Raw genomic sequence first — 18,275 nt, 5'->3', positions numbered from 1 at the left:
CTCCGACAGTGCAGTACTGACCCTCTGACAGTGCGGCACTCCCTCAGTACTGACCCTCCGACAGTGCGGCTCTCCCTTGGTACTGACCCTCGGACAGTGCGGCACTCCCTCAGTACTGACCCTCGGACAGTGCGGCACTCCCTCAGTACTGACCCTCGGACAGTGCGGCACTCCCTCAGTACTGCACTGGGAGTGTCAACCAGAATTATGACGCACAGGTGAGTGTGCCACCATGGAACCACTACTGACCACTAATAAAAACGTCTAGAGTGCTTGTTTATTTTTTCCCTCACTTTGGAAAGTGTTTACTTGTAACTTTCCTGAGTCTCGAGTGAAGTACTTTCACCACAGGATGAGTGAGAACTGGGCTAAATGCCAAGGATGTGATGTTGACCTGTGTGGTTTTTTTTTTTAAAAAAGAGTACGTCGATTATTTGTTTCCTTTATTTACCATTCACTTCAGAGGGTCAAAAGGACCAGAAATAAAGTGGAAAGTCAAACCCAGATGGAAAGCCAGCCTGTGGAAGGTATCAGACACACTATACAAGAGCAGAAAGGCAGCAAAGCGCCTGCACATCAGTGCGTTTGGACCCTGTGTTTGACATTGATAAGCCAGCGACATTCCAGCCAGGGGTTAAAATGGAAGCAGTTGTTTTACTAAACATACAGGATGTTGCTCTGTCGTGATATCCCCTCCGCTCAACCCAAGACAAACAAACTGCACAACATCCAGCCAAACTGCTTTACCAGCACCTTCCTCCGTGAAGAATAGAATCGCGGCTTTTAGCTCCCACTCAGCGCCAAAGTGAAGGGCAAAGGTCAGGCGGACGCGTGACAAGGCCCATGGAGGGGAAAAAAGTAGTTCCACCGAGTCTGGGTGAACAAACGCACTGGCCTTCTGTTTCGTGGGGTGGAAGGGGAACCCTTGCCAAAGGTGCAATAATACAGCCAAATCCTGAGCATCCAGCCCCCATCCAATAATAAGCAGCTCTGCTCACTTTAATTCAACTTATTGCTAGTCTCAGGCACTGGAAGATAAACTCCCCCCCTCGACTAGTCCCTCCTTGTGGTGGGGAGAGGAGCTTTTTTTTGTCTTAAACTCATTAATGGGATGTGGGCGTCGCTGGCTAGGCCAGCATTTATTGCCCATCCCTAATTACCCTTGAGAAATTGGTGGTGAGCTGCCTTCTTGAACCGCTGCAGTCCATGTGGTGTAGGTACACCCACAGTGCTGTTAGGGAGGGAGTTCCAGGGTTTTGGCCCAGCGACAGTGAAGGAACGGCGATATATTTCCAAGTCAGGATGGGGAGTGACTTGGAGGGTAACTTCCAGGTGGTGGTGTTCCCCATCTATCTCTGGGCCCCAAGGGCAGCAGATACACCCAGAGGGAGCATCCCTGCTCCTCCTGGCCCACAGGGATTCCACAGGAACAGCAACTGAAGCCCTTCCCTTGGCCCCTGCAGGACTCCCACCGGAGGTCTTTAGCCACGCGGCCTTCCCCAGTTTGCCAGCTCAAACGGGTGACGTGGCACCATTGGCATACTCGGGCCAGGGAGTCAAAGACTGCGACCATCCCCCCCGCCCACATCATCCCCCGCTGGCAGGAGGTTAAAATCCAGCCCGACAGTCAACGCTTGCGAACAATGGGAGTTCTTAACCACTTCCTGGTTACGAGCGGCCATCTTTGAAACACAGACATTGAAGAGAGAAAAAGGTACAGATAAACGATCGGGAGCCTCCCGCTGTAAAGAGTCCACATGCAGCAAAGCACGGCTACAGTGCTGGAACTCAACATGCCATCACAACCTGCCTGGGCGGCCGTATGCACTGGCAGGGCTTGGTTCATCACCCTGGTTCCGGGCAGCCACACACCTCTCCAGGCACTCCCATTCCCCCCCTTTCATCCTCGCAAGCCAGAGGTTCTGGCTGGCGTTCCCCTCAGGAATGCCGGCAGCCAACATAAGCAACGGGACGACGCTGAGGCTTTCAGGCGATCCAAAAATCTATCGCCATAGTCAGGGCCTCCCTCAGTGCTGGAGGCAGATGCCAGTCCAGGTGTGGGCTTGTGAAACATGGTCTGGCAGGGCCGGTCATACAAAAACGCTCATTAACACCTCCCTGGATTCCTTCACTTCCCACCAATGTAAACTTGAATCGGCGCCACCCTCTCGCTGCTGAGCGCAGGGCACAAACTCACCGACGTCACCGGCAAATGCCAGAGTCCCTGCTTCAGCTGAACCCTATCCCCGGCCAGAGGCTCTCCAGGATCCTGGCCAGAATGTGTAACTGGAACCAACGGATCCTTGCAGCCCCCAGAGCCAGAAAAGCAAAAAAAAAAAGGAAGAGAGTCTCTCGTGGTGTGTGGAGGAAGCAGCCATTAGCTCCACCGATAGGCTGTGGGAAGGGTGCACTGGCCAGAGACTGAACCCGGCTTTGCACAGATTAACCGCTGGAGAGTTTGTGATCAGGAAAATCCCAGCTCCCATGTCCTGCATTAGCCGATCCCATCTGGGGATCGCTGGACAATTAGTCTCAGGGCCCTTTATGCAGCTATTCCCGCTGGGAAGTGGATGTGGAGTCAGAGGAGAATGGGGGTTTTTGCTAGGATTCCTCCCCTCCCCCATCGAATTGTCTATGGAGGCTAACACACAATGTGAGAGCTTATGGATGGAGTCCAGCACCTGTGGAACTGGAGCCCAGTAACTGCCAACATGTCAGGCAGAGGCAAAACAATCAGGGAAGAGGCCTTCCCGAGGATATTTCAAACCAACTTCAGCACCAGGTTCATGAGAAGCACAAAAGGTTATGGTCTCTCTCTCCTGAAGGTCCTGACTCTCTCTGGGGTATAGTTGGTCTCTCTCGCTCTCTCCTGAAGGTGCTGACTCTCTCTGGGGTATAGTTGGTCTCTCTCGCTCTCTCCTGAAGGTCCTGACTCTCTCTGGGGTATAGTTGGTCTCTCTCTCTCTCTATCTCTATCTCTATCTCTGACGCTCGCTGGGGTACAGTTCCACTTGCTTCAGCAACCCTGTTATCTCCCCACATTGCTTTTATTCAGCGATTTACCGTACGGAGCATCAGAACAGAACAATCTGGTGCCCAGCTGACCTCTCCAGAGGGCAGTGGGTGGGGTCACTGGTTCATAATCAGGGACAGGAACCTCGATCGACACTTTGCCATTCTGAACGGGGGTCGTTCAGGATGACTGAAAGTGCTGCTTTGTCAGCAGTACCACCCGAGTATTGAAGCTGGGGAAAAGTGCTGATGGGGAGAGTGGTGCCAACCACCAGTGACCTTTGATCTTTCTCGCCAACTTCCAGCAGTGCCACCTAGCAACAGACAGCCAATCAGATCACGGCTGCTGAGTGAGACCGGAGGATGTTTGCGACCAGGTCTCACTGTGTCACTGGATATTGTTACTAAAAAGGTGACCGGTGAGGATTCTGTGGTGTGGGGTGTACCTTCCGTTGAACTTGAAGCCTTCAGAAGGCTGCTAGCTCCCTCATGGATTAGCACTGAGGGCCGGGGTTAGGTGGTATTTAAGGGAAATGGCCCCGACATGAACCTCCTCGTCCTGCTGAGGGGCACCCTCCAACTCCCTCAGAAGCTGAGAAAAAACGTTTCTCACCACCCATTTCTGTGAAGGAGAGAGGGAATGAAAAGAGCGCCTTCCAGTTCGAAACACTCCAGATCATCCCTGGTCCCTTCATCCACCATGTAGATAAAAGGGGCAAACAGATTCACCCTCCTGTGACACACAACTCCAAAACACAACTGCACCTCCTGAAGACAGCAAGTTGCTACTGTGTCACTAAAACCAGTGTCCGTCCCACCAAGCCTCAGAGAAAGGACGCTGAAATCAGTAATCTTCATCATATAGGCTGAGATTTAAATACCAACAGTCCTAACTTCTTCAAACTTAAACATCGAGTGGTTCCAATGTTACTTCATGCATAGTTTCCTCAAGGAGATTTACAAAACTGTTTGAGCTGCAACACTGCTCTTAATGTGACAAAAAAAAACCCACTTAGTCTAACTACATTTCTATAAAATGGAGAAAAATGCCTCTCTCCCCGTACAACTACTGTGCTAGACAGTTTTGGCTCAGACCCACATTTTTTCCGTAGTTAGCACAAAGACCTACTACAAGAGAATTCCCATTTGGTTTTCATATCACTCTTCCACATGTTGCAATAATTTATTTTTTCTGGGGAGAAAAAAAAACCCTTGCCTGGAGGGAATTAAAACGTGCAGTGGTTTGTCAGCACTGATTGTAGACCAAACACAAGTCCCAAGCCTGTTTCTCACAGTCTTCGGTTTTAAAAACAGAACATAGCAACTCGCTTTCTCCTTCACCTGAGCTCGCCTCCTAGCAACAGGACTAGGCCTCAGGCTCCCCTCACCCATCCAGCATGGATCGACCGAAGCTCGGATTCCACCACATTTTAGGGAGGCGTTTAACCCAACATCATGGCAGGGAATTCAATCATTTGATTCTTTGCGAAACATGGATCCATCAGCGTTCAGCAGGGGCTGAATTCAGGAGGCTGTCCTTTCCCAGCTCAGCGCTGTTATCTCACTCAGATGGTGGGGCTTCACGAGATAACTGGTGCTCCCGGACGCAGTAGTGCTAACCTAGTCGTCACAATGCAAAGGGTAGGTACCCCTGTTCGGCAGTGCGCTGTCTGTGATCCTGCACTAGCAATGCAGAAGGTTGAGAGTTCGAATCCCACTATGGCAAGTGGTGAATCCAAATTCACTCAATCTGGTTCACTAACAGCCTCCAGGGAGGGGAGCCTGCCATACTACGCCACAAAACTGGGCAGGGGTTGCGAGAAGGACGCAAGGAGGCTTCAGAGTGATTTAGACAAGTTGTGTGTGTGGGCAAACACATGGCAGATGCAATATAACATGGATAAATGTGAAGTTATACACTTTGGTGTGAAAAACAGAAAGGCAGAGTATTATTTAAATGATGATATATTGGGAAATGTGGATATACAAAGGGACCTGGGTGTCCTTGTACACCAGTCAATGAGAGTAAACAGGCAGGTGCAGCAAGCAGTTAGGAAGGCGAATGGTATGTTGTCCTTCATTGCAAGAGGATTTGAGTTCAGAAATAGGGATGTCTCACTGCAGTTGTACAGGGCCTTGGTGAGACCACACCTGGAGTATTGTGTGCAGTTTTGGACACCCTACCTAAGAAAGGATATCCTTGCCATAGAGGGAGCGCAGTGAAGGTTCACTAGGTTGATACCGGGGATGGCAGGACTGTTGAATGAGGAGAGATTGGTTTGACTGGGCCCTGTATTCACTAGAGTTTAGAAGAATGAGAGGGGACCTGATTGAAATGTATAAAATTCTGACAGGGCTGGACAGACTGGATGCAGGGAGGATGTTTCCCCTGGTTGGAGAGTCTAGAACCAGGGGCCACAGTCTCAGGATACGGGGTAGGCCATTTAGGACTGAGATGAGGAAAGATTTCTTCACTCAGAGGGTGGTGAACCTGTGGAATTCTCTACCACTGAAGCTGTTAAGGCCGGGTCACTGAGTATATTCAAGAAAGAAATTGATAAATTTTTGGATATTAGGGACATCAAGGAGTATGGAGAGAAAGCGGGAATATAGCGTTGAGATAGAGGATCAGCCATGATCATATTGAATGGTGGAGCAGGCTCGAAGGGCTGAATGGCCTACTCCTGCTCCTAGTTTCTATGTTTGTATAGCTGCCTGGTCTGGCCTATGTGTGACACCAGTTCCACACAAGGTGGTTGATGTACAAGAGCAGGAATGTTATGCTAGTTCGGTATAAATCTCTGGTTAAGGCACAACTCAAATATTGTGTCCAGTTCTGGTCACCACACTTTAGGAAGGATGTGAGGGTTCTTGAGAGGGTGCAGAGGAGATTGACCAGAATGGTTCCAGGGATGGGGGGATTTTAGCTACAAGGTTAGGCTGGAGAAGCTGGGGTTGTTCTCCTTGGAGTAAAGGAGATTGAGGGGAGATTTGATAGAGGTGTACAAGGTTATGACAGGTTTAGATAAGGTGGACAAAGAAAAGCTGTTCCCATTAACTGATGGTAGAAGGTTTAGGAGGACACAGGTTTAAGGTTTTGGGCAAGAGATAAAGAGGGGAAATGAGAAAGAAATTATTTTATTTTATTTATTTATTGTTTACACCCCGAGTGGTAATGACAAATCCAACCTGGCCAATTACCGCCTCATCAGTCTACTCTCGATCATCAGTAAAGTGATGGAAGGGGTCATCAACAGTGCTATCAAGCAGCACTTGCTTAACAATAACCTGCTCACTGATGCCCAATTTGGGTTCCGCCAGGGCCACTCAGCTCCTGACCTCATTACAGCCTTGGTTCAAACATAGACAAAAGAGCCAAACTCCAGAGGGGAGGTGAGAGTGACTGCCCTTGACATCAAGGCTGCATTTAACTGAACATAACTGGGCAGTGAGAGACCCAGGCAAAAGTGAAGTCAACAGGCATCAGAGAAAACTCTGTGATGGAATACTCTCCACTTGCCTGGATAAATGCGGCTTCATTTGGCACCATCCAGGACAAAGCAGCCTGCTTAACTGAAACCCCATCCACCACCTTCAACATCCACTCCCTCCACCACCGATACACAGTAGCAGCAGTGTGTGTACCATCTACAAGATGCACTGCAGGAATTCACCAAGGCTCCTTCGACAGCACCTTCCAAACCAACCTCTACCATTTGGGACAAGGGCAGCAGACACATGGGAACACCACCACCTGCAAATTCCCCTCCAAGTCACTCACCATCCTGACTTGGAAATATATCGCCGTTCCTTCACTGTCGCTGGGTCAAAATCCTGGAACTCCCTCCCTAACAGCACAGTGGGTGTATCTACACCACATGGACTGCAGCAGTTCAAGAAGGCAGCTCACCACCACCTTCTCAAGGGGCAACTAGGGATGGGCAATAAATTCGGGACGCTCACATCCCGTGAAAGGTTTGAAAAAAAAAACCTGGAACTCACTGCCTACGAGGGTGGTGGAGTGGAAACAATCAATGATTTCAAAAAGAAATTGAGTGGGGGCTTGAGGGAAATAAATTTGCAGGGGGCCACGGGGATAGAGTGGGGGCGGGGGGGGGGGGGGGTGAATGGACTGACTGGATTGCTCTATGGAGAGATAGCATGGACTTGATGGGCCGAATGGCCTCCTTCTGTGCCCTAATGACTCCCAATGGTTTCTGAAGTGGCTTTCACAAAAAACACACTCTGGCTTCCAGTCAGGCACAATCCCAAAAAAAGTCAAAAGTTACAATCAATCCTCAAAACATCCAGGAATTTGATCAGACATTCCTTTCCCTGAATCTGCATGCCTCCTCATTATCCATCATTTCGCCATCTATTAAAACAACAGACGCGATCTACATGACTCAGGCTCCAGGTACAGAGCAGGGCACCCCGGGACAACTCAGAGCGTACCTGTCAGATCAAAAGGAAGCTGCTGGCATTCTGTGTCATTCACACCCCAGGCACACGAATATACTGCGCCACCTTCCGTTATGTTCGGCTGGCTGGTGTTGGCTTTGGGAGCTCCAATTAGAACGCTCGGCCTGAAAGAACAAAAAAAAAACAGCATCAGAGCCCGTCGTGCTGAGGAACGAGATGAACAAAATCATTAACGGAGACGTCAGGCAGAGTTGTGCCAACGACAATCACCTATTAGGAGCAAGCATTCAACTCGACAGCAACTCGCGTTTATACAGCCCCTTTAACGTAATAAACTGTTATGAAGCAAAACCTGACAGAGAGCCACAGGAGATATTAAGGCAGGTCGGCAAAGAGGTCAGTTTTCAGGAGTGTCTTAAAAGGAGAGAGGCGGAGGTTTAGGGAAAAAAAAATTCCACAGCTTAGGGCCCCCAGCAGTTGAAGGAATGGCTGCCACAACTCAATGTCAAACTCTGGGCAAGAGGCCCAAAATTTGGGACTGAGGTTTTCTCAGAATGATTTACCACAAAGTTAAGTTCACGGCACCCAGACTCTGCTCATCTCCACAAGAGCACGGCCGTCGCCATGGCAACAATCAGGAAACAGGAGGCTTAAAACTACAAAGAGAGGTGCCAAGGTGCCGGAGGAGGCCAATCCAGTCAAAAAAAAAACGGAAAGCATTTATCATGTACCACATGTGAGCCTCCAAAAGAGTAAAAATCAATTGTACTTATGGCAAATTAAATCGGAAAATTGGCTTTACAATCGGAGGTTCATCTTCCAGTCGTTGCAGCCAGAGACATGAGTCTTTTCTTTTGTTCCTGAAACAGGTCAGGCCTTACCCGCCTGTCAATGTTAACAGAGGGATGCCATTGCCCAATATTTAGATAGAGCTGCAGTCGTTCTAGATCGGGACCTTTCTGTGTGACTGGATTGGCCTCCTCCGGCACCTTGGCACCTCTCTTTGTAGTTTTAAGCTTCCTGTTTCCTGATTGTTGCCATGGTGACGGCCGTGCTCTTGTGGAGATGAGCAGAGTCTGGGTGCCGTGAACTTAACTTTGTGGTAAATCATTTTGAGAAAACCTCAGTCCCAAATTTTGGGCCTCTTGCCCAGAGTTTGACATTGAGTTGTGGCAGCCATTCCTTCAACTGCTGGGGGCCCTAAGCTGTGGAATTTTTTTTCCCCTAAACCTCCGCCTCTCTCTCTCTCCTCCTTTTAAGACACTCCTGAAAACTGACCTCTTTGCCCACCTGCCTTAATATCTCCTGTGGCTCTCTGGAGCCACTGTGGGGAGATTAGCCCGCCGTTCGTGAGAAGTTGCCACATCTTGCAGGACTCTGGAGCCAGGCTGCACTCCTGTAAATCACCATCGGGCCAGGAGACGACCACAGGGTTTGGGCTGCAGAACTTGGAAACACGCTTGTCGAAGCAGAAAATGGCCGTCCGAGCCAGGCGGGTGAATCAAACATGGGAAAATGCAAACAACCAGCAACAGCCTGACATATTAACCTGCTGTTGGCCCCTTGTTGTTCTTAAATTCATTCACGGGATGTGGGCTTAGCTGGGCTGGGCCAGCATTTATTGCCCATCCCTAATCGCCCTCGATTCGGCACATGAAGCTAGCGCACGATCGGAAAAGGAAAGGCAGGAAAGCAAACAAATTCTAACACGACAACGATGAGCAGTCCTCCACCCGAGATGCCACATCGCGCCACTGCCGGGCTCCATTTCCAACACAATTTGGCTCCTCTTGCCTACCACGATCGTAGAGCCCCCAAGAAACAATCTTTTCCTGTTCCTCTTCAACAAGTGGGAGGACAGGGTTGGGTGGTTGGGGGGTGGGGGGGTGGGGGGAGAGAGAGAGAGAGAGAGAGAGAGAGAGAAAGAAGAAATTTGGCCAGGCAGGTATCAACGAGCAGATGGCACTCCTGTTTCGTGATATGGTTTGACCAGTGGAGGTGCCAGCCTTGGGAATCAAAGCTGGTGCTAAGCAGAAACACACCCATGCCCACAGCCTTAGGAGCTTTATGGGCACACCTCAGCCCCAGGACACCCAAAACCCTGCATTCAAAACTGTAGCGAGAACAAGAGGTTCTGGAATTCACAGCTTGTTTAAGGTCCCGTTGGTCTTAGGTGTTTTACACAGCGAGTGACAGCTCCCTTCAGACCAAGGCAGGGTTACAACGCAAAGGCCATAATCTAGCTGAGTGTGGGAACAGACCGGGAATCACTGAGCAGCCACCTCCTGTTACAAGTGCCTCCACATTCAATCCTGAGCCAAGTTGGTTGATCACAACCCAAAAAGGGGGCAATATTTGGCCTCAGTGTCCTGAGGTTTTGGTGGGGGGTGGGGGGGGGAAGATAGAAAATCTGTCAAATTTCCTGCTCTGCATTTCACCCATTGAACCCTGCTTGACAGCGTGTGGTATGCCATCCTGAGAGAATGGTATCCTGGTTCAGTGATAATTCTCCCCATGGTCGTGAAGAACAGACACCACAGCTGAACTGGGTAAAGGGTAAGGAGGGAGAGCAGGAAGTGGGAGGTGAAAGGTCAATCATCTTAATGGACTCGAGTGCCCAGAACTAATTAGCAGTCTGACTAAACAGCAATTTGCATTGAGCTTCACGCTGTATCTAACCCCATGTTGTACCTGTCCTGGGAGTGTTTGATGGGGACAGTGTAGAGGGAGCTTTACTCTGTATCTAACCCCGTGCTGTACCTGTCCTGGGAGTGTTTGATGGGGACAGTGTAGAGGGAGCTTTACTCTGTATCTAACCCCATGCTGTACCTGTCCTGGGAGTGTTTGATGGGGACAGTGTAGAGGGAGCTTTACTCTGTATCTAACCCCATGCTGTACCTGTCCTGCGAGTGTTTGATGGGGACAGTGTGGAGGGAGCTTTACTCTGTATCTAACCCCGAGCTGTCCCTGTCCTGCGAGTGTTTGATGGGGACAGTGTGGAGGGAGCTTTACTCTGTATCTAACCCTGTGCTGTACCTGTCCTGGGAGTGTTTGATGGGGACAGTGTGGAGGGAGCTTTACTCTGTATCTAACCCCGTGCTGTACCTGCCCTGGGAGTGTTTGATGGGGACAGTGTAGAGGGAGCTTTACCCTGTATCTAACCCCGTGCTGTACCTGTCCTGGGAGTGTTTGATAGGGACAATGAAGAGGGAGCTTTACTCTGTATCTAACCCCGTGCTGTACCTGTCCTGGGAGTGTTTGATGGGGACAGTGTAGAGGGAGCTTTACTCTGTATCTAACCTCGTGCTGTACCTGTCCTGGGAGTGTTTGATGCGGACAGTGTAGAGGGAGCTTTACTCTGTATCTAACCCCGTGCTGTACCTGTCCTGGGAGTGTTTGATGGGGACAGTGTAGAGGGAGCTTTACTCTGTATCTAACCCTGTGCTATACCTGTCCTGGGAGTGTTTGATGGGGACAGTGTAGAGGGAGCTTTACTCTGTATCTAACCCCGTGCTGTACCTGTCCTGGGAATGTTTGATGGGAACAGTGTAGAGGGAGCTTTACTCTGTATCTAACCCCGAGCTGTACCTGTCCTGGGAGTGTTTGATGTTGTAAACTGAATGCGATAATGGTGACAGTCCCATTTCCAGCGCTAACATTCGGAACATGGACACGGAAAGGACTAAATATCTCCCGCTAATTCTTTGAACACACACATGGACAGTGAGGAGATTAACACATAACTGTCTATTTATGGACAGGGATCCATCTTCTGAGCAGTTGAGGGGAAAAATGGGGAAATTATAATTGTCTATACCATACAGATGTTCAGAGATTAGTAACAGATGAAGGAGGTCATTTAGCCCATCAAGTTCAGCCCTTCCATATAACGAATCCCCACAATGCAGTATCTAAAAGCCTCTTGAGTGAATCTGGAGTGTGGGGGCAGGAATTCCCTCAGAGCTGCACATGCTCCATTGCCCTAACTCTGCCGGGTGCAGTGTGGAAATGGGGTTGCAAAGAATATTCCGGGAATGGAGAGCGAGGAGTTTGCAGCCAATCCACCAGGCCTAGTCTCACCTGCACGACTGATGTGTGAACACAGCCTGTACTAGAGCACCATGGTCCTGTGCTCCTGCTTTAACTGGTCGTGCTCAGGATGGACCTTTCCTACCCCACTCTGTTTCTCTATCCCTTTAATCACTCGCCACTCACACCCTGTGCTGTAAACTCTCACGTCTGACAATCGCGGGGGTCGAGGGGGGGGTGGATAATGCTCCAATCACAAGCTTGGTTCAATTATCGGGTTGTGTTGCTTTAAGCTGAGGCAATCCTCATCTTCACTGACAGGGAGGTCAAACAATGCCAAAATCTCCTATTACACAACACCCACTGAACACAGTGACACATCTCCAGCTTCATGATGTTAACCCACGCAGGCTTCCCTCTCACCGACAACATTACTGACAGGAAGGAAATGAAACACGACTGTTGGCACTTTTCAGACTCGCAGTGAGGGAGGGGAGGCTTAGACAGCATGCTGAGATATGTAATAGGTATGGAATGCTCCCCTGTCCACCTGAGTCCCGCTGTTGACTGAAGGGCAGGTACAAACCGGTAAGAGAGACGCTCGGGCCTGGTGTCAGGAAAGTCCTCTTCAGGCTAAATGTTGCACCTGATCACTTCGTCAGGGCATTCCCAAAATACTCCTCCACTAATTCCTTTTCTCTTCCAAAGAACCTTCTACATTTGCCCGAGGGGGGTCAGCCAACATGGCGGACAGTGTTAATCGAGATCATGGGTTCAAGTCCCTTAGTGAAGCTTGAACCGGTGACCTTTTGACCTTGAGTAATGCTTCACATGGTTCTCCGTACCCTGGCCTCAATACTCAGGGTTGCGTCTTGGTGAAAGAAACACAGGCTTTTCGCCGTGTACGCACTTGAGCAGCCAATGTCAATCAATCAGTCAGCTATTCTTAGATTATCCAGTTTGCTTTTCATCTGAAGAGTGAAATTGCAAAAAAGTGAATTTGTATTGAGACTGGTCACCAAGGCAACATCACTAAACATCACTGTCACTGGAGCTGACGCAAATTCACCCAGGGACATTTTGGCCACCACATTCAGCCTCAAACAAAGATAGTTCACCTCAACCCTGGCTCCAACTGCTTTAGAAGCTGACATTGTCCCACTGCAATGAAACACATAACCTTAAGTCAAATCGATCCTTTCAGAACCCCGAGGCCAAGGAACCTACAATAAAACGAGGGACAAACAGAGCAAAGAGATGTTACACAGCATCGACTGGTGCAAAACACCAGTACTGTACCCCAGTGTTATACAGTGACAGACCCGTCCCCGCGAGTACTGTACCCCAGTGTTATACAATGACAGACCCGTCCCCACCAGTACTGTACCCCAGTGTTATACAGTGACAGACCCGTCCCCACCAGTACTGTACCCCAGTGTTACACAGTGACAGATCTGTCCCCACCAGTACTGTACCCCAGTGTTATACAGTGACCGACCCGTCCCCACCAGTACTGTACCCCAGTGTTATACAGTGACAGACCTGTCCCCACCAGTACTGTACCCCAGTGTTACACAGTGACAGACCTGTCCCCACCAGTACTGTACCCCAGTGTTAAACAGTGACCGACCCGTCCCCACCAGTACTCTACCCCAGTGTTATACAGTGACAGACCTGTCCCCACCAGTACTGTACCCCAGTGTTACAGTGACAGACCCGTCCCCACCAGTACTGTACCCCAGTGTTTCCCAGTGACATTCCTGTCCTCACCAGTACTGTACCCCAGTGTTATACAGTGACAGACCTGTCCCCACCAGTACTGTACCCCAGTGTTACACAGTGACAGACCTGTCCCCACCAGTACTGTACCCCAGTGTTATACAGTGACAGACCTGTCCCCACCAGTACTGTACCCCCGTGTTATACAGTGACAGACCTGTCCCCACCAGTACTGTACCCCAGTGTTATACAGTGACAGACCCGTCCCCACCAGTACTGTATCCCAGTGTTATACAGTGACAGGCCCGTCCCAACCAGTACTGTACCCCAGTGTTACACAGTGACAGACCCATCCCCACTAGTACTGTACCCCAGTGTTATACAGTGACAGACCTGTCCCCACCAGTACTGTACCCCAGTGTTACACAGTGACAGACCCGTCCCCACCAGTACTGTACCCCAGTGTTATACAGTGACAGACCTGTCCCCACCAGTACTGTACCCGAGTGTTATACAGTGACAGACCTGTCCCCACCAGTACTGTACCCCAGTGTTACACAGTGACAGACCCGTCCCCACCAGTACTGTACCCCAGTGTTACACAGTGACAGACCCATCCCCACCAGTACTGTATCCCAGTGTTATACAGTAACAGACCCGTGCCCACCAGTACTGTACCCCAGTGTTATACAGTGACAGACCCGTCCCCACCAGTACTGTACCCCAGTGTTATACAGTGACAGACCCGTCCCCACCAGTACTGTACCCCAGTGTTATACAGTGACTGACCCGTCCCCACCAGTACTGTACCCCAGTGTTATACAGTAACAGACCCGTCCCCACCAGTACTGTCCCCAGTGTTATACAGTGACAGACCCGTCCCAACCAGTACTGTATCCCAGTGTTATACAGTGACAGACCCGTCCCCACCAGTACTGTACCCCAGTGTTATACAGTGACAGACCCGTCCCAACCAGTACTGTACCCCAGTGTTATACAGTGACAGACCCGTCCCCACCTGTACTGTACCCCAGTGTGATACAGTGACAGACCCGTCCCCACCAGTACTGTACCCCAGTGTTATACAGTGACAGACCCGTCCCCACCTGCACTGTACCCCAGTGTGATACAGTGACAGACCTGCTCAAGGCACATGCCATCCAGACTTGAAAGTTTATCGTTTTTGTTCACTGCTGTTCAAAATGCTGAAACTCCCGCTATAACAGCACTGGGAATACCTGCAGCACACGGGCTGCAGTGGTTTACTGCACCACCCTCTCGAGGGCAACTTGCAATGGGCAATAAATGCTGGCTTTGCCAGTGATGCTCATGTCCCATTAATGAGTATCTTTAAGGAAGAAGCTGTGTGATCAGTGATACAGAATCCCAGGCAGTTGAATGTGAGCTTGGATTGGACAATAAAGTTGCAACACTGAACATTTACCAAGGCCTAGTTTTCAGAGAGTGAATTTTGCTCAGTAGAACATCGACCAGCCAAAGAAGCTGCAATTACCTCCCCCTCGCCTCAAGGTGCCGGCTGTCCACTGGGATCAAGCTCCAGGGCATCGGTTTCTCTCTGTTAACCCCCGCCCGGTAACCATGCCTTACGCCATTACTTTAATTACTCTTTATCACCCCTTCCCTCCACCCATCTCACACTTTCTCCTTCCGTTTTTTTCAATGGTGCCACTTCCGAGCTCTGTCCTTGCTTAAAACTTGTTGCAATTGATAATGCAGTGTTCAATCATTCAGTATTTGATTATGAGAGTGTGTCTCCTATTGATGCTCACTGTGCTTGATTGCTTAAGCCTGGCTGTGGACTCAGAGGAAAGTAAACAAACTCTGGAAGAGCTGGAAGCTAGAGCTGAAGCATGGAGTGGACATTTTAAAGCACTGCATAAAACTCTTGTAAATTAAGTTTCTGCACACATAGCTGGAAGGTATATCAGTTGTACAACAGCTAACATCTTCCAAATGCAAGATGAAACGCTAACTCTTTCTTGCTCTACAGATGCTGCCTGACTTCCTGTGTATTCCCAGTGTTAATAGATTTCCAGTATCTGCAGCAAATTGCTTTTCTGCTTTGCCCAGTCCTCACGTGTGAATGCAGACACCGGGTGTCAGCACTGAGGGAGCCTCTGTGCAGCTCGACACCCTCTTCAAGCAGTGCATTTAACCCACCACCAGGCCACTCTGCCAACCGCTAAATGGAGGCCGAGATGCACTTGAAAAAAGTTAGGCCGCAGCCTGGCAGAAAGCAAAATACTGGAAATCTGAAATAAAAGCAGAAGACGCTGGAAATACTCAACAGGTCAGGCAGCGTCTGTGGAGAGGGAAAGATAATTCATGTTTATGGTTGATGACCTTTCATCAGCATTCCAATTAGAGTTCATTGACCTGAAATGTCAGCCTGGCCTTTCTTTTTCTGTGTGTCTGTCTCTCCCTCTCCGCCTCTGTCTCTGCGCCTCTGTCTCTGTCTCTGCGCCTCTGTCTCTGTCTCTGCGCCTCTGTCTCTGTCTCTGCGCCTCTGTCTCTGCCTCTCTCCCTCTGTCTCTGCCTCTCTCCCTCTGTCTCTGCCTCTCTCCCTCTGTCTCTGCCTCTCTCCCTCTGTCTCTGCCTCTCTCCCTCTGTCTCTGCCTCTCTCCCTTTGTCTCTGCCTCTCTCCCTCTGTCTCTGCCTCTCTCCCTCTGTCTCTGCCTCTCTCCCTCTGTCTCTGCCTCTCTCCCCTCTCCCTCTGCTGACCGAGCCGTTAAGACTTTCTTGCATCTTTGGTTTTACCATCAGACTTGGTGATTCCACCTGGGTCAGTGACAGTGACCTGAGGGAAGTGATGTCATAATCTCATACAATTGTAAGATGATAGTATTCCCAAAATGAAAGCAGCGAGAAGGTTGGAGACATTGGCAAAGTCTCCTGTACTTTAACCCACTGCACACCTGTCCGAAGTCACCACCAGTGCTAGACCCTTACCAGGCCCCACACCCTAACAGCACACAACAGAAGCTGCAGTGATCAACCATAGTGGCCTAGATAAAGATGGACGAGGGCACAGCCTGGGCAAGAATGACAGGAGGCGGCGATACTTTACCAACCTGACTGGCTCCAATCACCAAAGTCTGGGAAATGGAGGCTCAGCTTTGACAGGGGGCAGGTCCATCGCGGCCGAACGCCAAGACCGTGTGGATCCCACCCATCATTTTCAGTGAGTCTCCGGCAGGCTGGCAAATTCACAGCCAGTGTGTTGCTCCATCGGTGTGCCCGAGTCTGTGCTTTACCTGTCGCTGCCAGTTCCACCCATGGGACAGGTTTGAGGTTACAGAACCACTGCCAATTGGGCAAGGGAGCTTTAAACGTCCCACTTCGTCCCTGTGCCCGCTCATTGCTGCAGCAAGCAGCAGCTAATGCCACCCCTCCACACACACACGCACCGTGGCCCTGTCATTTCCTGTTTCAAATATTGATCCAATTGCCCAGCAGCAATTTCAATTTCCAATAGCCCTCAGTGTGAAGCAGTCCCTGCCCAGCTCTCTCCTCCCTCTCAGTGACAACACCAAGAAGAGAGCGAAGCCAGCCATATAAACGTGTGCTGGGCACAGAGAGGGCAAAGCGAGGTGTGGCAGAGAGGAAAAGGTGGCAGACTAGGAGTGGAAGAGGTGAAGGTGGTGAGGGGTGGTGAAGTAGTGGTGCCCTCGCAGCCAGCCTCACTGCAGACTGCCAAGGCCGTGCCAAGAGTCTCCACCCTCACCCATTAGTCACCGCCACAAGCCCAGGAGCTTTTGGCCAGGCATCAGAGCTCTGGGAGCCGCCAGCCTTGCCAATACACTGGAGAATGATCGTATCATAAACACAACAGAACAAGCTTCAATTAGAGTCAAATTAGCAGCAACTAGGAGTGCCGGCACACCCAGCGGAGTGTCTGATTGTTCAAAGTCTGCTGCTGGCAGTGTGCCAGTCCTGGAGAATGCTTTGATACAGATCCCTCAGCGGCCAGCCAGCTCTTGATCACCTCACTTAAACCCTTGCGGTGCAGCTATCTTCAAAATGACTGTCTTGCGATCTCATCAAAGCTGAACTCTTTTACACGTCTCTATTCCCACACAGCCACCCAGCCCGGCAAATAAAAAGATTACATATGAGCAATGCTGCTGGGTGCAAATCTGGAGCTTCAGTGATGACAGGGATAGTTTGTGGTTCTCTGTCTGGCCATCAAACGGACACAATGAACAAGAGAAGATGCAGCGCATTCTGCAAAGCTGATCTTGGGAGGCGACCCTTGGCCATTCATGCCCAGTCTGTGCCCGACCCTTCACCCAGCTCAGTGCCCACTGTTGGACAACAGTCACTGAGATTAGGGTCCACCACTTCTGCACTTTTGTTAAACAATCATCACATGGGACCCCCCCCCCACCCCCCGCTCAATTCTAGCAGCTGGGCTTCATCTAGAATCGTAACTCCAACCTGCCCAGCAGCACAGGGCACACCAAGAGTGCCACGCAGGCTGCACTGGGCGGGGGGGGGGGAACGCCAACCTCAGCAGAGCGACGGGTAGCACGCCACAACCCGCCTCACCGTCACTGGGTTGCAGGGGGTAACAGAATCGTCGCTATTCCCCTGCTGAGAAAAGTCAGATGAGGACAGCGATGCCCCATGCAGTCGAATAGCATCCTTCAATCACACCTCGCCCAATAGAATACGCGGACAGTCTGCAGCGTTACATCCTGGACGACGAGTTATATTCTCACCGGAAGCGTAGCCAGCTTAGTCCCTGAAGGGCTGCTCACTTCCGGTGTGTTAACACAAGCACCAAACCTGGGGCAGCTGGTCTTCGTCCTATCGTGGCACCGCGCCTTCCACGCCCGTGCGGCACACTCCCTCAGCGGTGCCAGCCTGGATTACGTGCTCGAGTCTCCGGAGCGGGCATCGAACCCAGGATCTCCTGACTCACGGGCGGGAACGCTACGCACTGAGCCACAAACAGTAACGCCAGGGAGCCAGCCGCTTGCCACAGATCTCGCAATTCCCAGTGCTTACAGGAAATACTCAGAAAAGTTACGCTGTGAAAAGCGAAGGGGTGATGCGTGCCCACGTGTGAC

The 18,275-nt window shown here is 50.5% G+C and overlaps 1 protein-coding gene across 1 annotated transcript in view; it reads right to left on the bottom strand.

Moving 5' to 3' along the window:
- Positions 1–18,275, bottom strand: part of LOC144672669 (integrin alpha-5-like) — a 142,308-nt gene that overhangs the window by 97,882 nt on the left and 26,151 nt on the right. The window contains 1 exon segment of the mRNA XM_078534551.1: positions 7,468–7,598. Within this exon segment, the coding sequence (XP_078390677.1) occupies positions 7,468–7,598 (131 nt within the window).

The sequence above is a fragment of the Cetorhinus maximus genome, chromosome X (assembly GCF_964194155.1).
Source record: "Cetorhinus maximus chromosome X, sCetMax3.hap1.1, whole genome shotgun sequence".
NCBI lineage: Eukaryota > Metazoa > Chordata > Chondrichthyes > Lamniformes > Cetorhinidae > Cetorhinus > Cetorhinus maximus.
Note: the sequence above shows the minus strand (reverse complement) of the source record. Positions and strands in the feature narration are given on the sequence as shown.